The sequence below is a fragment of the Mirounga angustirostris genome, unplaced genomic scaffold (genome assembly GCF_029215605.1).
Source record: "Mirounga angustirostris isolate CCGP_5_RB_7025 unplaced genomic scaffold, mMirAng1.0.hap1 SCAF_5, whole genome shotgun sequence".
Classification (NCBI taxonomy): Eukaryota; Metazoa; Chordata; class Mammalia; order Carnivora; family Phocidae; genus Mirounga; species Mirounga angustirostris.
The window spans coordinates 132942102-132965373 of NW_026991713.1; the positions used below are offsets into that span (position 1 = coordinate 132942102).

General features: G+C 46.4%; 1 protein-coding gene across 9 annotated transcripts in view; it reads left to right on the plus strand.

Moving 5' to 3' along the window:
• SFMBT2 (Scm like with four mbt domains 2) overlaps positions 1–23272 on the plus strand; it is a 231354-nt gene that overhangs the window by 24675 nt on the left and 183407 nt on the right. For 7 of the 9 annotated variants that reach the window (XR_010411717.1, XM_064592089.1, XM_064592090.1 and 4 more), the window contains 3 exons: positions 6978–7072; positions 8088–8204; positions 8749–8989. Coding sequence is in view for 7 of the 9 variants with exons in the window: in XM_064592089.1 (XP_064448159.1) it covers positions 6978–7072; positions 8088–8204; positions 8749–8989 (453 nt within the window). In the remaining 2 variants the exon portion in view is untranslated. Of the gene's footprint in view, positions 1–6977; positions 7073–8087; positions 8205–8748; positions 8990–23272 lie in introns of those variants that run through there. The other 2 variants (XM_064592091.1, XM_054507374.2) reach the window with 2 other exon arrangements.

Sequence of the window (23272 nt, forward strand, 5' to 3'; positions counted from 1 at the left end):
GAATAAATAAAATCTTTAAAAAAATAAAAAATAAAAAAAAAATAAAAAGTCTGTCTACGTTTGCCGCATGAAATTACGTTTCCAGTTTTGGTTCCCTGGGCTTTCACAGGCCTTCGCCGAATGCACATCCCGTGTCTGTGACTGCCTCGTTTTCAAAGGTATGTTTTCGAAACTGTTTTAAAAACGAAACGTGTGTTGACTTTTCATTTTCTTGCAGCTGCAATATATCTGTCTAGCTTAAGTAGATTTTGAAGCCTGTTGGTAATAATATGGTGTTGGGAGAATTATTTGTGCTGCATTTCCTCTCGGGTGATTCCATGAATAGGGAAGTAGGGGATTTGTTCTGTCACCAGCCAGGCTGGGCTTGTGCTGACGGCCAGTCATGTGCACACACTTCAGAGAAGTTTCCTTGCTCGTGCACGATGGGCGACCTGAATCATACAAGACCTGAAGATCTTTACTAGAAATGGTAGTTCTGAAGAGCTCCAGATGATCTTAACATGTATAGACACAGGCTCCGGAGGTTTTTTTCCCCTTACGTGGCTGATCTGTCCTTTCCCCTTGGAATTCCCGTAAGCACCTCTTCGTGGAGGAGACTTGTAGGTGGCGCCACGAAGAGCGACTCCTAAAGGAGGAATAAATTTAAGGCAGGATCTTAAACCTCTGTAGAGAGCAGAGGCCGACTTCGAGAAACTCAGTGTTTCTCGAACATTGCGTCTGTTACAATGGACTCAAGTACGAGTCGTCAAGAAGCTTATTTTCCCCTTCCAGCTGGTAATACAGAAAACAGTTCCCATTCTGGTGTCGGTGGGGGGTGTCTGGTTGTGGGGCCCACTGTGATATGCTTGGGGCCGCCATGGGCTGTTTGGCCGCGAGCGTTTTGGATGAGACTCGCTTCCCAGAAGAGCAGGGGGAGGGCAGGCTCAGCTGGTTCTCCGTTGACAGAGGACAGGTGGGTACATGATCCTGAGTTCGAACGGTATGGCAGGCACTCTCTAAGGACTTTTATGTGTGTTGACTCAGTTTACCCTTCCACGACCCCATGAAAGGGCTGCTTTTATTATCCACATGGTAAAGAGGAGGAAACCGGACGATGTGGCAAAGTCACTTGGCTCTTGTGTTGGAGCCAGGATTTCATTCCAGGCGTCCGGAGGCTCGGAAGCAGGTGCTCTGCACACTGGGTCTTATCTGCCCTTCTGTGCAGGGCGAAGTCACCCACGTGCACGCGAGCACGCCCCCTCCACGCGCATACACGCGCTTTCTGGGATGCAGGCACAACCCAGCTGCTTTCTTATCCTTCCCTCCACATGTCTGCTTGCCCCTCCCCACGTGTGCTGGGACGCAGGCCTGTCGCTCCCCAGCAGGTGACAACGCGTGGTTCCCTCTAGCTCTTCTCGGCCCAGGTGACAGGGCCAGCGCCTTCCGTGGTTGCCCCCCCCAACTCCACTGCTTTGACTTGTGTCCCCATGCCCTACCCCGAACCACTGCGCTTCCTTGGCGCGGACGATCCATCCCTCTGACGCGAAAACTTCACCGTACAGCAGTGAGCTCCGATTCCCAGTAACAGCTTTTTTATTTTCCGTTCTGCCTCTTTTCCTAAGAAAAGCTCAAATCCTAGTTTGACTGGCACCTCAGTCCTGTAAAGGAAATAGGCACCACGTGAAATGACTCTTCCTCCCAGGAGCGCGGAGGACGTTGCCCGGATGAGCGCAGACGGATGAACGGAAGGCCTCCCCAGCGGACAGGATGGACAGTGTTGTCACCAGGCATGCAGAGAAGGCCGTGGACCCAAATTGGCTTTCTGGAATTCTAGGCTTCTCCAGTTGCTGTTATAAAAGCAAGCAAAACAATATGCTGACATGGTGATAGATAGAGTCCTTGACATTATTTTTCCAGGCTGGCTAAATTTCCCGATGAAATCTGTAGATAAAGTGGTGTTGCACATTTAGACTGGGCGGGCTTCTGAGTAAAGAGAATTACGCTGGCAATGCGGGCTTAAAAAAAAATTTTTTTTTTCTTTTGGTGTTAGGAATACATTAACTGGAGTCCCACAGGCTTTTTTATTCTGGAAGGAAAGGAGTCAACATTCTTGTTAGAAAAATTCAGATTTCTTATTCTTGGTGCCAGGAACTTTAGCGTTCTCTGTTAAAAACAAAACCAAACAAAAGACCAAAAACACTTCTCTTTTTTTTTTTTTTTTTAAAGATTTTTATTTATTTATTTGACAAAGAGAGACACAGTGAGAGAGGGAACACAAGCAGGGGGAGTGGGAGAGAGAGAAGCAGGCTCCCTGCGGAGCAGGGAGCCCGATGCGGGGCTCGATCCCAGGACCCCAGGATCATGACCTGAGCCGAAGGCAGACGCTTAACAACTGAGCCACCCAGGCGCCCCCCAAAACACTTCTCTTTAGAATACTAATTGCCGCCCCCCCCCCACCCCCGGCTGGGTGATTGGGTGATTTTTATGTGTTTTCTTTTTTCTGGAAAATCTCTCTGGCCATCTGGGTCCTCTGAGTGCAGATGACTGTCCCCCCTTCCCTGGGGGACGTCCTGCAGCCGTGAACTCGGCCCTCGGCGTGGCCTTGGCCAGCCCTTTCCGAGTGTCGTTCGTGCTGTGGGTCTGTTTAATGCCCTCAATGGAAGGACTTTTTAAGCCTTGTGATTGTATGAATGGACTGTCAGCAGTGAAAATCGTGAAAATTTAATGCCTTGCTTTCTCTTCCCGAGTGTATGAGGAATATCTAGCACATGAGAAAGTGTTGTATGAGATTTCATCGGCTCCAAACCTGCAGACTCTCCGTTCTTTTCTTGGCAAGTGGTCACGGACGTTAGCATTCAGCTTCCCAAAGTTAGCCAATTTCAGACTGTAAAACCAAAACCCAAGATTTGATTACTTAAAAAAAAAAAGTGTGTGAGCCGTGTGTTTACTCTGCTTTACGCTATCATGTATAAGGTGCGTAAACGTGCACACCTCCACTTTTAGTGTTCTTTTTCTTTTTTTTTTTTTTAAAGATTTTATTTATTTATTTGAGACAGAGAGAATGAGAGAGAGAGAGCACATGAGAGGGGGGAGGGTCAGAGGGAGAAGCAGACTCCCTGCCGAGCAGGGACCCCGATGCGGGACTCGATCCCGGGACTCCAGGATCATGACCTGAGCCGAAGGCAGTCGCTTAACCAACTGAGCCACCCAGGCGCCCAAATAAATAAAATCTTATTTTTAAAAATTTTTTAAAATTTTTTAAAGTTTTTTTATTTATTTATCTGAGAGAGAGAATGGGAGACAGAGAGCATGAGAGGGAGGAGGGTCAGAGGGAGAAGCAGACTCCCTGCCGAGCAGGGAGCCCGATGCGGGACTCGATCCCGGGACTCGATCCCGGGACTCCAGGATCATGACCTGAGCCGAAGGCAGTCGCTTAACCAACTGAGCCACCCAGGCGCCCTAGTGTTCTTTTTCTATCAGGAAATGTGCTGGTCACATAAATAGACTTCTGTTTTCTACAACTGAGTGGCCACTAATAGTGTGCCTGTTTTCTCTTAGAATGTGGAATTTTCTTGGTCGCGTTTCATGGTCGGTTTTCATGACGTCATGGGGAAAAACGCTTCCGACTGGTGCCTTGGCAGAGGCGGGAGATTGTCAGAGTTTCCCTGATAAAATGTTTATGGGTTTAAGAGGTTTATGAATCAGCTGTAAATATTTGCTCTGGGTTTATGAGGCCTCCACTCATAAACAGTGTGTGTGTTTATCTATTGCTCATTGAAACGTCTTTAGAGAACGGGCTGTTCGGGGAATGTGTGTGCCTGGAGGAAGTACTATGAGTTACAGGTCAGGAGAGGCCTAATTGTAGGGGACCCTAAATTTTGTGTATGATTTTATTGTTTAAAACTACTGGTGCTGGGCACACGAGCTTTAATTTTTAAAATCCCATTCCAGGTTTGACTTTTAAGTATTTTCTGTGGACCGTGGAGCGTGAACAGCACTCTCTGTAGCAGTGTTCTTAGCAACTCGCTGGGGGGTCACTGGGGGACCTTTCCGTCTCTTGGTGACTTGAACGAACACCGAAGTGACGCCTGAAAACCATCTACAGCCTGTTTATTGCAGGAAGAGAAACATGGTTTGTAATGAATTAAAATTCAGTGGGAACTAAGTTGTGGGTAGAATGCTAGTAGCCTCGATTGGAATTGTATGAAGAGTGAAGAAGCTTAGCGAGCGGTCTCGAAGCTGAAGCTGAGAAATTTAAGCCACGGTCTCACCCTCCTGGACGATGCCAAGCGATGGCGTCACCGGTCCTTCCAGGCGTGGTGCTGAAGCTCATCCAAGCTTTCTAGCCCCAGGCACTGGCTGCTGCAGGACTTCCTCCTCGTTCTGTCTCCACGCTGGTGTTTCTGATGCCAGGGAAGCCAGCACTCCCTAAGAGAGCCCTTCCATTTTCCAGGAGCTGGTAATTCACCCAGGGGCTCTCCCAGGACCTTCTGCCTCCGAAGGCCCAGGACTGAGTTTCATGGCCATGTCATCCCCCTGGTTGTGTCCTCCTGCCAAAGGCTCCAGGGGCTCTCTGCACACACTGTTTTCTCTGAGCTTGGCTACTGCCTCCTGCCTTCCCCCATCTCCTGCATCTTCCCGCTGCCGGGCTTGGCTCTCGAATGCTCTCATGCTCACCAGTACAGAAGACAGACAAGCTGGCCCTGGAGCCTGCCTCGGGTGGTGGTGGTGGAGCACATACGCCCTACGCGTGGTGCAGGCAGAAAGGAGACATGGAAAGGTGTCTCGGGAGAGTTCTAGCTTGAAACCCGACAGCCCGAGTCAGATCCTGCTTCTGTGGCTGGACAGTTGCGTGGTCCTGGTGACTGCGCCGCCTCCCCCCCCTCCCCCCGCCTCTCTGGGCTCCCGTCATCTCTTCTGTGCAATGGGGATGGTAGTCACCATGTGTCAGGGTTCTTGGAAGGAGGAAACAGGGTGATGCACATAAAGCAGTTAGCAGAGAGCTCGTGGAGTTCTTGCCACGACCCCGTGGTGGCTCTATGGGGCTGGAAGTGCGTGACCCTGGCTGGGGCAGGCAGGCCTGCAGGTGGCGTGGGCTCTACGGGAGCCAGACAGGTGGGGTGTAGAGAAATTACAGACTTCCTTGGAGCCAGGCGCCCTGAGCAAGTGAGACGTGCGCAGGCATGCTTCTGGCTAGTGCATCAGAAAGCGAACCTGGTAATCGATGCCTGCAGCCTTTTGGGGAAAAGAGTTGTGCATAGAGTCGTCGGGCGACACCCGGAGGGGTTTTCCAGAACGTGACTGCTTTCCTGCGGGTTTGCCTCACCGTGTGTCAGCAGTATATCTTGTTAGCTGGCTGCTGCGGGATCTGCTGATTTTTTTTCAGGGAGCCTGTTTCCAGTGGAAGGACCTAGATCCCTGGGTAAAGTGGAATGTTGGGAGAAAAACAAGGGAAAGATTTTCTCTTCAGGGAGCTTTTCTTTTTCTTGCACATTTAATTACAAACCAGCTTACGGGGGTCAAAGTTGAGGAGGCTAGTTCCAAGCAACTTTGATTTAGAAGACAAAATTTAAGGTAACTGCTTTTAATCTAGCATCTTCTGGCTTTACAAAAATGATCTTCTGCCCATTTCTGAGACTATACAGAGTATCGCAGGAAAATTACTTTTCCCACTTACAATTGAAGAAACCTTTGGTAGAAAAAAGGTTGTGATAGCCTGCAAGAATGAGGCTTTCTTTCCTAGAGCCTCCTGTTGCTGGTTCTCCTGGATCACCTGCCAGGATATACCACTTCTCCATTAATGACATGACTGAGAGCAGTATTTATTTTTGGCCTGTGAAATAGGCTCTTGCTTATAGAAGATACACAGGTTGAACATCTGTTGAGCATTATTGCAAGGAAAGAGAAGCTAACCTTTGAAGATCTTACTTATCCACGTGTGTGGATAACCCCTAACCCCTACTGCTCTATGTTCTTTTTTTATGATATGATAGCCTTGCAGATAACGCTGAAATAATGTTTACAGCTTGTGAGTTCTTTCCATTGGAAACTGTGATGTAATATTGTTATCCGTGCTTTAAAATGAGTTATTTGGTTCTTTTTGACTATACAGATTGTATCTTCCGCACAATCTTAAATGTTCTGAGAATTGCTTGATCGGTTTGAGAATTGCTGGTTGGTTTCTGTCACTAAGTTGCTAGGTGACCTCACATACTGGAGCAATCCTTCTGGACCTCCCAGTAGTTTTTTCCTTGGAATAACATCAGAGTCAATGCTTCCTGAAGTCCCTTATGACCCTAACAATCTGTGCTCTTACTTTATAATCTCTAGCCGTCGGAAGTAAACACGTGGTCAAAGGTGCTCATGCTGTCTACACGTCAAGGTACCTCCTCAGTGCCCGATGGTTTCTTTTACCCGGTCCTCCAACCTCCCCGGAGAAGGGAGTGGCCACAGTGACAGCGGCTGATTCCAAACAAGTACTCTAGCAGGCGGCAAATGTGCCCCGAAACAAATCTCGTTTCGTTCGCCTGAGAGCGCCTAATTTTACCCTTGATTTTGCCAGCGTAATTCAGGCAGGATTTTTTCAGTGTTCCCTTTCCGTAGTCAACACCCCACAGCCAGCACACCAAAGCCGACAGTATCAGCAGCATCCCTTTTTTCTTTTCTTCAAGGTTTTTATTTATTTATTTGAGAGAGCAAGAGAACACAAGCAGGGGGAGCAGCAGAGGCAGAGGGAGAAGCCGGCTCCCCGCTGGGCAGGGAGCCTGACGCGGGGCTCGATCCCAGGACCCTGAGATCATGACCTGAGCCGAAGGCAGATACTTAACCGACTGAGCCACCCGGGCGCCCCTCAGCAGCATCCTCAACAGGATCCTCCTGCACGGTTGAATTCCATTGTCTCTTGCATTAAGGATTTGTCGCTCTTCGTGGAAGGCCCGTGCCTTTCCATTCTTCACTCTGGTGTTGATAGTCTTCTTTTTTTCCTTGTCTTTTGACAGAAGAAGGCTCAAGCCTGGAGGAAATTGGCTTTAACTGGGGAGAGTATCTGGAAGAAACAGGTACCAACGCAGCTCCTCACACGTCCTTCAAGCATGTACGTAACACCCCTCGTCTTTCTGGTCTGCATTTGGAGAGGGGGAGGGGCGTCTGCAGGAAGATGCCGAATCTTTGGGAAGAAAAGGGAAATTGAGGCAGGATTTCTTAGAAATCCAGAGGTGAGGGGGACGTCCATTTGCTTTCCACAGACAGCTGCAGGAAAGATGGGCCTCGTCCTCATACTTGATGTCTTCTGGTAATGGGGGCTGGGCCCAGGGTGGGTCTCAGTGTGTGAAGGACAGTGTGCACCTTACCCTTATTCTGCACCTGTGTGGCCCTGCAAAGGGCACACAGCCTGAGACAGGTAGGATTGTTGGGAATAAAAAGCCAGCAAATGAAGAGGTCAATACATGTGATGAGCAATATCATCTAAGACGGGTAATGGCTGTATATTTTCTATTTTGAATGGATATTTGTATTTCAAAAGGACACCTAAAAGTCTTACAACCATCTGTGGGCAGATGAGTGAAATTAGAGGAAATGACTGTAAATATTCAGAACACATTTGGATCAAACCAGAAAATCATTTTCATCAGTAATATTTCTTTGAACAATGCACATAGCGTGCCCTGCCAAGGGCAAGTCCCGGGAAATAAAAGATGGAGGATTTATCAGACTTTTGCTTATGTATGAGATTTTGGTAATATATCATTAGTGAGGGAAAGACTAAATTTTCAGGACCCAAGTTCTGAGGCATTACTGTAGCTTTACTGGAAATGAAAGTTTAATTCTGAGAAACAATTTTTTTTTCCCCCCACTGGGCTATCCAAAGCAAAGATTTAGCCCAAGTCTGGTAAACAAACTGGGGCAGTTTTCTAGCCTGTTCTTGCTTTTGGCTCTTTTGCCTCTTAAAATGCTGGGATGACTTGGCTAGATCCCTTGAGGGGGTTTGGGAAAGAGATACTGATCCACAGATTTTTCCCTCCTTTCTGTACCAGGAAGTTATCAGTATTTCTCCATGTGGAGCCACCCTGTTCTCTTAGATCCAGTCATGTCTCCCACTTCCCTTTCAGCCACAGTGTGGTTTCCTTCTGGACGCACAGTTTCCCCAGGCCCATGTGCCAGGTTTAGAAGAAGAGGAGCATGGACCCCTGGACGAGCCACGTATAATCCCAACATCTCTTAAGCAGGTGCTCCTCGAGGATGTCAGATGTGTGAGCTTTCGAATGTTGTGGCTCACCAGGCTGCAAATATTAATAGACCATAACCCTTAATTAAAAATAAAAAGAAACGCGTTCTCCAAGGCTGTGCTATTCTTGAAGTGGCCGCTAGCCACATGGAGCTACTGAGCATTTCAGATGCGTGCTGTCCTGAACGGACAGGTGGTGTGAATGTAGAAGGCTGGCTGGATTTTGCAGGCTTCCTTGGAAAAGAACAATGTAAACCAACTCTGTGTCTTTCATGTTGATTACATCTTGAAATAACAATATTTGGGATATATTGGGTTAGATAAAATACATGAGTAAAATGAATTTCATCTGTTGTATCTTTCTAATTTTTCGTGTGGCTGTTAGTAAACACAACATCTGGTGGGTGGCTTGCGTGGTATTTCTCTTAGTGCTGTTCTAGGGTGAGAGGAATATTATTTTTAAGTGCTGTGTGTTTCGTAGTTCTCGTCCTCTTCTGGGTGTGTCCGATATAATCACATTGTCCCCGTGTTTCTCTTTCCTGAAGGTTGAAATCAGCCTTCAGAGCAATTTCCAGCCGGGGATGAAGTTGGAGGTGGCCAATAAGAACAACCCAGACACGTACTGGGTGGCCACGGTCATCACCACCTGTGGGCAGCTGCTGTTGCTACGTTACTGTGGTTACGGTGAGGACCGCCGGGCCGACTTCTGGTGTGACGTGGTGATCGCGGATCTCCACCCTGTGGGGTGGTGCACGCAGAACAACAAGGCCTTGATGCCCCCGGACGGTAAGTTCCCCGCATCCCGACGGCCGGGTGGCCCACATCCCGAAGCCTCTCCACTCACACGCGATCAGCGTTCAGGATGCTCGTAGAGCCTTGAAAACCGATTTATTGGGAGGTCTGGTGCTTTGCAGGTTGCTTCTTGAGTTTCAGTGTCGGGAGAGAGGGCTCCAGAGTGGGGGGACCTGGGTGCATTTTTACTTGTCCACTGAGCCCACCGGGGCCTTCTGGAGACTAAGACTGGGCATTTTTTAATTTATTTATTTATTAGAGAGAGAGAGAGAGAAAATGAGCTGGAGGGAGAGGGAGAGAGAATCTGAAGGAGACTCTGTACCGAGCACAGAGTCTGACACTGGGCTCGATCTCACGACTGCAAGATCATGACCTGAGTCGAAACCCAAGAGTCGGCCACTTAACCAGCTGAGCCACCCAGGCGTCCTGAGACTGGGCATTTTGAATAGTCACATAGAGCACCTGGAACAGGCTTCTCTGATAAGTTTTCATCTGTCTTCTTGTGGGGAGACTGTCAGGGTGGGAAGCATGTAGAAAACTGAACAGATGTGGAGAAATGACATTACTCTCTAGGGAATCGTCAGAGCTTGTAGAGATAAGATCCATTTAGTTGCTGGAAAACAGTGGTTCCCTACAGTGACCGTACCCGCCAGGGGACATTCAGCCATGTCTGGGAGCATTTTGGGTTACAACAGGGAGGGTGCTCCTGCTGGCCTCTAGTGGGAAGGCCGGGGTGCCACACAAGACAGTCCCCGAACCAGGGAGTCATGGGGCTCGAACTGCAGTGGCATGGACTTGGAGAAATCCAGAAGGAGCTCGTCTGATCCCGTAAGTGAGAAAAGCCGCGTTTCCAAATATTTGAATCTTCACACCCTGTTTTCAGTGTTCGAATCTGCAGTGATGGCAGCGGTGATGCTTGAAGACTTCGGATGCTGATGCTCAAGCCTGTGTCATGTCTTCATAGTACCTGTCTGCCTATTTTAATTGTGACTTGATATCTTTATTTCCACCTGACAGGTAACGTTTCAGAGCTAATTCCGAGGTCCTTTTTGTCCACCATATTGGCAGTTGCTTTCGCCCGGAACTTTTGGATTTTGTCTTCTTTCTGAAGTTCTTATATATTCTTCTGATTGGTGGGAATGGTCTGTGCCTTTCTACTACCCCGTGTCCTGCGTAATTGAGAGCCGGCTGAGAGGCGGTCATGGCCCTATAGACCCATGACCATGGAGCTTGAGTTGTATTTCTGTGACGTTTATAAGGAAAGAATACATTGCCTGGGCCTCAGCTGACATCGTGGCCCCTGAGTGCCCCAGAAGAAAGAGAGATGGGCCCTTCTGTCCTGCTTTGGGTCATTGCATCTGTGCTCCCCCATGCGCAGGCCCTCCTCCCACCCCAGCTGTGAGCTCATAGGCAACCAAGGTCAGACCCTGTCTTTGCTCACAAAGGCGCTGGTGCCCTTGGAGTTGATCACATCTGCAGCTGTGCCCCTCGCCCCCCCTTATTGATACTTGAAAACAAATTGAGTGACGATACACATACTGTAAAATTCATCCCTTGGAAGTGTGCCCTTCAGTGATTTTTGGCATAGTCACAAGGCTGCACAACTGTTGTCATTGTCTTAATTCCAGAGCGTTGTCATCACCCCGTAAGGGAACCCCGTGCCCATTGACCGCCACTCCGTTCTCCCAGTCCCTAGGTGCTGGCGACTGCTGGTCTGCTTTGTTTCTGTGGCCTCGTTTATGGAGACACACGGAATCGCAGAACGTGAGGCCGCTTGCGTTTGGCTTCTTGAACTTTGCATCGTGTCCTGGAGGCTCCTCCCTGTTGTTCAGCTCGTGGGTCAGGACTTCATGACTTTTCCTGTCTGCGTACTATTCCGCCAGGTGTCTACACCACACTGTGCTTCTGCATTCGGCCGTGGGTGGGTGCAGGGTGCAGCCGTAGTCCCTGTTCTGTGGTTTTACCCCAAATGGCGGGCTCCACAGTGGGAAATTGCTCACTTGTGTAGCCCAGCACTAACACCTGCCCTGGCGAGTTCTCAGTAAGTGCTCATTGACGGAGTGAATGCTCTGCAAGGAGGTTATTACCTCTGCTTATTACATAGATGCCCTTAGGAGAGGAATCCTTGTTGTTATGTCCACGGGTAGTGCCTTTCTGCCTGGCCTTTGAGTCAGGGCTGGTTGTGTCTTTGGAGCCTTGTTTCTGGTCTCTCTGCAGAGGGAGGGGCACTCGTGGGCCGTGACCCGCCAGCCCTTTGTTTCTGTGTCCCGTCCCAGTTCTGTGCGCACACATAGTGGGTCGAGCTGGGTAGAGCTCTCCTCAACGTGCCCCGGGCCCGGCCTGTACTGTAGGTCTGTCGAAAGTGACACTTTTATATTTCTCTTTTTTTAACCCTCTTTACAGAGTTTTACGTGCGTGGAACCTTGTGAACTGTAAGCACAGTGTCAGCCCATCCCTAGAACTTTCATGTCTTGCATAACTGAAGCTTTGTACCCACTGAGCAGCAGTCCCCCAGTTCCCCTCCCCTGGAAGCCACCATTGCATCACCCGCTTCTCTGGGTTTGATCACTTCCGATTCCTCACCTACCTGGAGTCGTGCACTGTGTGTGCTTTTGTGACTGGCTTACTTTCCCTCAGCATTGTGCCCTCGAGGTTCATCCGTGTGCAGCGTGTCCCAGGATTTCCCTTTTTTTCCTTCCAATTTTATTGAGATAGAATGAAGCTACAGCGGTGTGTGAGTTTGGTGAACACCCGTCCTCTCACAGAGATACAAAAAGGAACCAAAAGAAAATATGTTTCTTCCTTGTGATGAGCACTCTCAGGAGTTATTGTCTTAAAATGTCCAAATATACTGCACAGCAATGTTAGCTGGAGTCCTCATGCTGTGCCTTTCGTCCCCTGTACGATCATAACTGGACGTTTGTCCCTCTCGACCTGCTTCATCCAGTTCCCTTACCCCCCCATGCACGGCCTCTAGTGACCGAATCTCCTTTAGTATGAGGGGTTTTGTGTCTTTTTTTTTTTTTTTTTTCTTTTGAGTCCACATAGATGGTACAGTGTTTGTCTTTGTCTGTCTGACTTATTTCACTTAACATAATGCCTTGGGGGCCATCTGTGTTGTTGCAAATGGTAGGATTTCTTCGTTTTCTTATGGCTGAAGAATATTCCGTTGTCTATACATAGAGTGAACATTTAGGTTGTTTCCGTGTCTTGGACGTTGTAAATAATGCCACTGGGAACATGGGGGTGCAGGTATCTCTGTGACATAGTGTTTTCCTTTGGGTAGATACCCAGTCACAGAATTCCTGGATCATAGGGTAGTTCTATTTTTAATTTTTTTGAGGAACCTCTGTACTATTTTTCAGAGAGGCTGTACCGATTGGCATTCCCACCAACAGAGCGTGAGGGTTCCCCATTCTCCTCGTCGCCAGCATGTTACCCCTTGTCTGTCTGAGGATAGCCATTCCACATGTGTGAGGTGATACCTCCTGGTGGTTTTGATTTGCATTTTCCTGATGATCAGTGATGCAGAGAAGTACCCGGATGTGCTCTTTGGAAAAATGTCTATTCAGAGCTGCTTTTCAGTTTTTCTTTTTCTTTTTATTGAAGTGTCATTGACACACATGTGACATTAGTCTCAGGTGTATTAACACTGTGATTCAGCTTCTCTGTATCTTATGCTTTCCCCACAAGTGGAGCTCCCACCTGTGCCCATATAGGCTGTTATAATATCATGTATTCTGCATGCTGTATCTTTCATCCCCATGATTTATTCATTCCATAACTGGAAACCTGGGCCTCTCACTCACCTTCACCAAATACATGAAGGGAAATGGGTGAAGCTTCTGCCCATTTTTTTATAAAGACTTTATTTATTTATTTGAGAGAGAGAGAGACAGAGAGCACGAGCCCAAGTGGGGGGAGGGGCAGAGGGAGAGGGAGAAGCAGACTCCCTCCCTGAGCAGAGATCCCGGGACCTCCGGATCATGACCTGAGCTGAAGGCAGACTTTTAACTGACTGAGCCACCCAGGCACCCCTTCTGCCCATTTTTAAATTGGATTTTTTTTAAGCTATTGAATTGTATGAGTTCTATACATATTTTGGATATTAACTTCTTGTCAGATCCATGGTTGCAAATATTTTTTCCCATTCTGTAGGTTGTCTTTTCATTTTGTTAATGGTTTTCTTTGCTGTGCAGAAGACTTGTTAGCTGGTTGTTGTCCCAGTTATTTATTTTTTATTTTATCGCTTGTGCTTTAGGTCTCATGTCCCAAAAGATCATCACCAAGACTGATGTCAAGGACCTTCTTTTTCCTGTGTTTTCTTGTAGGAGTCTTATGGTTTCTGGTCTTACATTGAGGTCTTTAGTTCATTTCGAGTTAATTTTTGTGAGTCGTGTAGATAGGGGTCCCTTCTTTTTTAAGACTGAGTAATATTCCATCTGCTTTGAATGAAAATAGCCACGAGGTGAGAAGATACAGTGTCATGTATGATTATTTGATTTCCTTGCGGTCTCTGTCCTCTCATGAAGTAAACCAGTCTGGACGGATGATATGTGCTGATGGAATATTGGGAAAATATCGGTGCTACTCGGAGAACGAGAAATCTTCCCGCTCGCCCAGCTCCGCACACGACGGCCACGTAGCGGTGCTCACACCCCCACCTTGGGCGGGTCCTCGGGCTGCCTCCCCGCCTTCTCGCTTGTCCTTGCTTATCTCATTCACGACTCACTCTCCAAGTCTGACACGTTAGCAGCTAAATGCCCTTGGAAAGGCTGCACAATGGTTTCGCTTTGTAATAGATTCTCTAGTGAATCGTTTCAGAGACATGTTCGAGAGTACTGAATTTTAACACTCTCGGAGCTAATGGGTTCCTTTGGTAGAAATCCATGCTGCTTTGAGAGAGAGGGCATAGTTTATTAATCAATTCTTCTTTCTCGCTTGGATGAAAAATGTGGCAGCAGTCACAGTTCCAGAAGCAACATCAAATTTGTATCCTACTGACTTTGCGCTATTAGGCAAGACAGAGACACACTTAAAATGACAAATTCCCCGTGAAAAATGGGAACACCCCATAAAGGGGGGCAGCATTAATGTGATGGAAAGATTTGAAGCCTGCTCAAAGAATAACAAGTTATGCTAATTGGAGAGTTTCTTTATTGCTCGTTTTAAAGAACTTGAAAAAAAAACGCAGTAGGTAATCAATATGACTCGGAAATCTTTAGCTAGCGCAGAGAACAAAGTCAGGAAATCGCAGGTTCGTGGGGGCCAAAGGTTTTATTGATTGCTGTAGTACAGGATAATTATTACTTTGTAGCCAGGGGCAGCAGTTGTCCCGCAGGGAATTGGGGAATCTATTTTTGAACAGGGATTCTTGTTTGTGCAGTTTTCTGTCTCAGAGAGCTAATATCGTTGGAAATTCTGCAGCTGTACCCGGTCAATCTTTGTCGTGGTTAAACTTGAAAGGATATCACAGGATATTAACACAAGTTAAAGTCCACGACACATAATGGTTTTGTTTAGGGTGCTCCATGGTGACGGACTTTCTTACCAATCTCAGGAATCTGGGGGCTGTTTTAAAGGGAGGAACATGGCGGTTGGAGCCAGGGGATCTGGTTCTTATCTTGCCTCTACCATTAATCTAGCTAGCTAGGTGAGTTTCCTCTGAATTTTCTCATCTCTGAAATGAGACTGTCTAATGTCCAAAGAACTTTCCAGTCTGCCGTGCCTGGGTTTGGGGTCCTTGCAAAGGAAAGGAGGAGCAAGGGGTGCTAGTTTTCTCACGTATATATGAGGAGTGGAGTTGGTTTCGGAACTAGGATCTGTGGAAGTCCAGCCCAGGGGTCTGTACAAAGCACAGAAGTTTCCGTGTTACTCTTGGGGTGATCAAGTTTCAGTGGATTGAGGGACATACGAGGCTTGGGAAGTTATTGGGAGTGCCTGGGTCCATTGTCACCTGCAAAGGATAGAATTTCACTCGATAAAGAATCTCGAGGGTCATCGACTCTGGTAGCCTGTTGGAGCCCAGAGAACTGGGAGTGTTCCTTCCCAGAGCGAGAGTCAGCGGAAGTGTAGCCGAATCAGTCAGTCTGGGCATGATAGCTTCAAAGTACGGGTGGGCGGAGCAAGGGGCTGAGGGTGTGGGGTGATCTTGCCCACCACACGGAGGAAGCAGAGGGCCACCGCTCCTGCTCAGACTGGGGTTGTGTAGTGCTCAAGACTCCGGAGGACATTTTGGGATTGTCCCAAGTAGTCTTGCATCTTTTGGAGTCCCTGCACCAAGACAGTCATTTTAGGATTTGAGATGATAGTTTTACCAACCACGTAGCATCCTTCACGGTCCCCTATTTTCTTGCCTTGCTGTTTGCGGTGAATTTAACGTTTGACTTAATGCGAGCCGTCATTCTTTCGCTAAGCCTTACAAGGAGGGAAACAGCCTGTGGCAGCTCCACCTATTTCATTAAGAGGTGATTCCGATCAGCAGGCGAGAGCTCCGTTACTAAGGACACATTCAGAGAGACCTGGGTGCAGTGGCCAATTGGCTGTCCAAAGAGCAGCGTTCCTGCTCATGAGCTAATCGGCACTAATCTTTCATATTAAAAGTATTAAGAGACATACTACATTAAAGCATCAGTAAGTGCAGTGGAGGATTATAGTTCTTATTAGGGGAGCTAGAGGTAAAACGTCTTGGCTTAGTAAATCAATAAGGCTTGATTTATGCATAAGCACATGCAAAGCTCGCAAAGGGCAACTGCCAAATAATTATTGTTTATGGTGATAATGTAAGGAAATCATTTAATCCGGTGACTGTTTCACTGTTATTTATTGAGAAGTAGCATCGCTACCGCTCAGCGTCTGGGGTCGGGGAGTTTGGAGTTCTTGCAGGTGCCGACTGAGTCGCTGAAAGGAATGCTCCTGTAAGATTGCAGGTAAGTATGTGTGATGATGCCTGTCCAGATAAAACCCCTCGGCTTCTAAATGGAGAAATATTTATGTGCGCTTTCGACTGTTGCCGTAAAAAGTATTAGAATTATGGTGCCTTAGGAATCACGCTACTAATTTTTATTTTCCTCATTATTAAAATTTCTGTAATTTGAATTGCAAACTCTGCAGTCTTGCCAGAATGACTCTGTTTACCATCCAAAGTTGAATCAAAATTACCGGGAGTTAGTTAATATATAACTTATTTGAATAAAGGGATGTTTATTCATGAAGTGTTAGAAGCAAGTGTGAACACGGCCTTATGTTATGCGGGTAGATGCTGCCAGGTTCTGAAGCCTGGTCTCAGGACTGTTTTGGGGGATTTTGTTTTTACCATAGTTGATTATAAAGTAAGGGCTGCGGCAGGTGATGCACAGTCATGGGACAAACAGACCTTCCAGTTGTTTAACTGCGGACGCTGAGAGTTCAAATTTGATCGTGTTGTATTTATTACTTAGTTTATTATTTAAATGACATTTTAGCAATACTAATGGAACTTACACATTCCCATTGTTTTCATCCGCGGTCCTAAATGTTGTGGAGCCCCTGCCTGTTCAGGTGGTCATCTGCTTGCTTTTCAGGTCTTCTGTCCCCTGTGTGTTGGTTCTTGTTTGCTTGGGTCCTGGAGGCGTCTGGGCTGATTCGTACTCTGAGTGTCAGGCATGGACCAGGACAGCCCCATGTGTCCTTGTGCCTTCTCTGAGTGTGTGACCTCAGGTTTCCGAGGCTCCATCTTACAACACACCACGCTGGACCGGGTGATTGCCGAGTTTTCCTTCCACTCGAAAATGTTCTGCATATAAGAATCCAAAGAGCAATGAATGAGATTTATTTATTTATTTATTTATTTATTTATTTATTTATTTATTTTTATTATTTATTTATTTTTTTAAAAAATTTTTTTTTAAGATTTTATTTATTTGCGAGAGAGAGAATGAGAGACAGAGAGCATGAGAGGGAGGAGGGTCAGAGGGAGAAGCAGACTCCCTGCTGAGCAGGGAGCCCGATGCGGGACTCGATCCCGGGACTCCGGGATCATGACCTGAGCCGAAGGCAGTTGCTTAACCAACTGAGCCACCCAGGCGCCCCTGAATGAGATTTATAAAAGGGCTCTGAAGCAAATAGACTCTATGAATAGACGCCTATGGAACCATGTGTGGTTTTTTTTGTTTTGTTTTGTTTTTAGCCCATGGAAGGAAAAACAAAGACCAAAATAAATAAATAAGTAAATAAAAGCAGACTAAATGGTTCCCATATAAATCAAAAACCTTGTATAGGTAGTGGTGAACAACTATTTGTTTATAAGTAAAAAATTAGTCTCTTCTCTAATCCCTGCTTTGTGTTTGTGCTTGTTTTTTAAAACTCACTATATACCACATGTCCCCTTAATCAGTGTCTTGCCCAGTGAATGAGTCAATCATGAATTTTGTCCTATTGGCATCATGGCTCCTCAATTAAAAACAGTTTTAATACACAATATTTTTATTGTGTGCCTGCTGTGTACCGACTAACTAAATTTAACCCTATCCTAAGAAGACCCTTATCAACTAGCTGATAGTATTCTTATTTTACTTTTGAAAAATGTGGCTTGGCAAGGGTAAGTCAATTGTCCCCAGGTCAGACAGCTTGAAGAATATTTTAAGGCAAGGGTGATTCCTTCCTCCCCCATCCCCCAGCTTTTGAAATCAATGCTTTGAAAATAGGAGGTCAGTAAATATTTGTTTATTGATTAAGTTGTGTCAATAAGACTTTCGAATCTTTAGACTTGAAATATTGGAAACGCATTACGAAGAAAAGTTGTAGAATTGGCTTCTTGTGGTTTTTAAGAAGAGGGTAGAACGCTCCTTGTCCAGAATGTTTTCCATCTTGTCATTTTTGGAGGCAAATAAATGGAAGAGATTCGGTCTGGAGCTTCCTTGCCAAGTGGTAATCATGAGATTATGTAAAATTATGTAAATTGTATCAGATGCTATTTGGGTGTTTCTGCACTCCATAAAAACTGTAAGCACAAAGCGGCACTGTAAGATTTTCCCTTTTGGTGTTTGTCATAAATTAATTTGCTTTCTCCTGCTGCTTAATCCGGTGACATCTCCTGTAGGTCAGGCTCCTGTCTGATTCCATGCGGGACGCGGGTTCGTTCCTTGGGTCTCCGTGGCCTCTTGTTTGGCCACTGATGGTGCTTCTTCACCCTGCAGGGCCTGTCTTCTCTGTCCGTCCCCCCTCCCCCCCCCCCCCCGTTGAGGGTCCTGGCCCTGGGCTGCTCCTGATGGGGCCCAGATAGTGCTGACCTCCTGTGCCACTCCAGTCTCTGCCCGGTGGACACTTTAATCCCCCCGTGCCCCCGGTGCAGCGCCTCTGGGAGAAGCTTCCAGGCACCTTGGCTCCTGTAGGGCAGCATGCCCTCCTCGGACCTCTGGCTCTTCCCAGCCTGACCTGCCTGTGTTTTCCTGCCCAGAGCCAGGAACCCTAGCACCATCTGCCCCTCCTCCATCATGCCCTTGACTGTCCTCTAGCCTGTTGCACTGCTGAGCTTCTCCCACCCCTCTTCCTGCCCTGGGCTCCTGAACAAGACTCTGACTTCCTACTGCTTCTTGTTAAGCACCTCCCCCCGCCCCATTAAGCCTCAAGTTTCCAGGGTCATGTCTCTGTTTCACAGCCATGCCTCTATTCCAGAGCTGTGCCTCCATTGTAGAGCGGTGCCTCCATTCCAGGGCCATGCCCTCCATCCAGGGCCATGCCTCCATTCCAGAGTCATGTCTCTGTTTTAGAACTGTGCCTCCATTCCAGAGTCATGGCTCCATTCTAGAACCATACCTCCATTCTGGAGCTATGCCTCTGTTCCAAGACTGTGCCCTCCATCCAGGGCCATGCCTCCATTCCAGAGCCGTGGCTCTATTCTAGAACCATGCCTCCATCCAAAGCATGCCTCCATTCCAGAGTCATGCATCCATTCTAGAGCCATGCCTCTGTTCCAGGACCATCCATGCCTTCATTATAGGACCATACCCTCTGTTTCAGTGTCATGCACTCTGTTCCATGGCCATGCCTTCATTTCAAGGCCATGCAATCCGTTCTAGGACCATGCACTCTGTTCCAGGACCACGCCCTCTGCGTTTATCTGAGAGGTTGACAGGACCCCCCCTCCCGTGCTGAGTGTGTCTCTCACAGCCGTGTGCTGTTCTCTGAGAATGCCTGCCCCCTGGTCTTACTTATGAGCGGTGTGTCTCACGCAGAGATCCTTCTGGATACGGGGTTCTATGACATGTTTAAGAAGTGGGTAATATGACTTGATCATGGCTTTGGCTTCTTTGAGGGCTTGCATCTTACTTTTATAGCCTGTCCTGTGCTCTGAGAAGGGCCAGACATGTACATCAGGATAGCACAGCAGGGGTCTTTGATGTTCACGCTCGCTACACTTTTTTTTTTTTTTTTTTTTTAAGATTTTATTCATTTGAGAGAGAGAGAATGAGAGAGAGTGAGTACATGAGAGGGGGGAGGGTCAGAGGGAGAAGCAGACTCCCCGCTGAGCAGGGAGCCCGATGCGGGACTCGATCCCGGGACTCCAGGATCATGACCTGAGCTGAAGGCAGTCGCCCAACCAACTGAGCCACCCAGGCGCCCCACGCTCGCTACACTTAACACCAGGATGAGAGGGGCGTCTGGCCTGGCCTCTGCATTCTAGAAACTCCGCGAGTCACCAGTACAAAACAACTGCATTTATTAAAGAACACGGAACCCTCTTAGCCACCGGGGGATCTTGCCCTCGTGTGGGCCCAGAGACACTTTTAATTCTAAGCATTTTCTGTGTGACGAACACTGGTTGGGCACAAGGGCAAGGATTCTGCATATCTTTTATGCCCTTGGAAAGAAGGCCTGTGTCTGATTGCTGTGGATTTTGTGGGTTATGGCATTGCCCTAAAGGAGAAGTAATGCATGTGTTAATAATGCTACACATGACTGAAGATAAACCTTGCGGGGAGCACAGAGCGAAGACTTTTTGCTAACGAAGTTTCCGTCTTCAGGAGTGCTGAGTTGTTGTTGCTACTTGTTTTGGTGTGCCATTGTGCTGTTCCAGAAGCACTTAGTCATTGGTGCAGGCTTCATGGCACTTTTATACATCAGCTGAGGAATATTGGACAATACTAAACAAAATTTAATTTTGCTTATGAAATTAAAATATTTTACTATATAAATTCATGGTCCTCTCACATGTGTGTATTTAGCTCTAGACAGCATACATTGATTTTTTTAAAAAAAGATTTTATTTATTTATTTGACAGAGAGAGACGCAGCGAGAGAAGGGAACACAAGCAGGGTGAGTGGGAGAGGGAGAAGCAGGCCTCCCTCCGAGCAGGGAGCCCGATGCGGGACTCGATCCCAGGACCCTGGGATCATGACCTGAGCCGAAGGCAGACACTTAACCATCTGAGCCACCCAGGTGCCCCCATACATTGATTTTTTACATCGACAACTGGAAGGACATTGAATGCTAGAACTGTGGATAGTTATACTTTTTATAAACACATTTAATAAAGGTTAAGTTTACAAAACACTACATAAGATAATTTTATTGAAATATTTTAGATAAAAATTTTGATATTCACTAATTATAATTTGTAGTTTTCCTATTAATTTCAATAGATGATTTGGAATATTTACAGGGAAAGTAGCTTTTTTGAAGACACGTAAGATAACTTGAAATTTTGATTTCTGCATTTTGATTTACATTGTTTTGATTGAAAATATTAAAATTGTATAGACTGGATATAATTTTATTTTTTAATCCCTTAGATGATTTCTGTGAACAGAATATAAATTATGTGAAAAATCTTGATTTTTTTTTAACTAGATAGTTAATGCTTTTTCTGAAAAAAGGACAAGGAAAACAATTTTTATGGAGTAAATATGTAATGATTTATGAATTATGGAAGTCTCTAATTTATTACTCATCCAAACATTGCTAGCCCATCAACAGCCAGACACACCATCATAATTAAATTTATTAATCTTTGGCATTTTGCCAACTTGCAGTCATATATAAACCATAGTTTCTGATTCTGTTATGATGAAGATATATTTGTCAACGTAGCAGGATGGGATATACTTCACCTCACATCCTGTTCGCTTGATTAATAACTTCAGAACATTTCCACATGTGGCAGGTGGGCCCACATCTGTGCTTTGCTGGGCCCTGTCCAGTCCAGGGGGCCCTGACTCAAGGCTTCCACACTGGGTTTCTCACAGCCCCCATAACCTGGACCTCTCGGCACTGCTTGATTTTGGGACTCAATTTCCAGGCCGTCACATTCTCTTTGCCTCCACAAACCCATCTGCCTGGGAAGATACCAATGGATGTCTTTTTCCTGCTGCCCCAGCCAGCCCACCTTCTCCTTTAGAGAAGAATGTCATCTTGTGCATTGCTTTTGGGACACCTAACTCAAAATATCGGTGTTTTAAGTGAAGCCTCCTTTACTCAAGGCATCATGTTAAGGTTTTATGCTTTTAAGCTTAATCGTCAAACTTTGTGATGTTACTTAAGTTTTGATTGGGGCCAAAAAGAATTTTAATATTTGGAGCCTAAAGACATTTTTTTAGTGTATGGTTGGAGGAATTTAAAAAAAGTTTTAAATTATATATTACATGTCTTTTTTGTTACAGAAAAGTAAGGTAGGATGAGCAGTAAGAGTGTTGGGAATGAAAAGATAGTACGTGAGGTAAGAGTCTGAGGGATGTGGGATGGGTCTGACTTAGGAGGGAAAGGAGCACCACACAGATGGTTAAGGTAGTGTTCATTCAGGTGCATTTAAAAATGCATGGCGGAGGGGGTCAGATCATTCTATCGGGTGTAGTTATGGGAGTGATATGGCAGTTTTATTCAAAATGTCATATGAGCAGTCATAGGAAATGACATCCTTTGCAACCATTTAAATGAAAGAAAGATTTTAGAATGCGCAGTCGAAAATACATGACTGGGGAGTGTAGTTTTTCAGAATTATTTGGAGGGGGGATGCGAGCAATAAAGCTCGACACCTGTGTCAGATAAAAGGCCAATCTGAAAAGTGGCCTTTTGCTCTCCTGGGCAGATATTTGGCCTTTATAATCTGGAAGGTGTACGTATTCTGAATGTCCTTCCATACCCGTCTTAGCCTTGTAATTTAGGTGTTTAGAAGTTTGTCAGGGCTTTGAAAGGATTTCTCATAGCTGGGCTTTCACAGAACTTACATTCGAGTCATGGATTCCTTGCAAGTCTTCCTCCAGGGTTCTTTGCTGATGGGAACACTAGAGCTGGTAGAGAGAGGACGTTGGGTTGAGGAAGAGGAGCCCACTCAGGCTGCTGGTAGCTGTTTATTACTATTGCTGTAGGAACGGAAACAATTTTACGTCAGTCTACCCAGGATTATTTATTGAGGTTCTACTATGTGCCCAGTGGCTTTTTTGGCGGGAATGTATGATATGGTTATTATAAAGCATTTTACATGAATCTCATTTGCAATATAGTCAGCTTTTGGCCAATGGCATGTATTCAGATGATGGGCTTACTTTTGGAAATGGATTTAAAAAAAAAATTATATATCTGAGAGAGAGTGAGAGAGCAGGAGGGAGCGTGAGTGGGGGGAGGGGCAGAGAGAGAGAATCTTCAAGCAGACTGCCTGCTGAGCGTGGAGCCGGGACGCAGGGCTCAGTCTCACAACCCATGAGATCATGACCTGAGCTGAAACCAAGAGATGGACGCTTAACCGACCGAGCCGCCCAGGCGCCCCCGGAAAGGGATGTTTTCTGTGACAGTTGCTAGTGTACATATTTCTTTGTTGGCGTTTTCTACTTTGGCCATTTATTCTCAAAGATCCCACTCTTGTCTTGCGAAGACGCTTTGGAAGGTAATTTGAAATTCTGATCTCTGGAAACTTGGGTAGGATCTTTCTTCTTGTCTGGGTGGGAACTTCTCTGAGACAGCACTTTTTTTTTTGTTTTTTTGTTTTTTTTTTTTGCATTTTCAACATTTATCTTTCTTATGCTAAGCATTTTTAAAGGGTGGCTGGCCTGTAGTGGAAATTTACAAGAGCTGGAGGTTGACCTGATGGGTAATGAAAGTCTGATGCCTGACATCTGTGGTGGTCTGCCAGAGGCTGAAGGCAAAGGTCTCTCTGCGCTGTGTCCCACTGGTATTAAAATGAAATAAATGGGTGTGTTTGGAGCTGCTTCCTGTGCAGGGAAGAGTGGTCTTTTGGCCACCTGGAGGAGGGTGAGTATTGGCCTGAGTCAGGTGGGCTGGCTGGTGGTTCAGCTTTGCCTCTT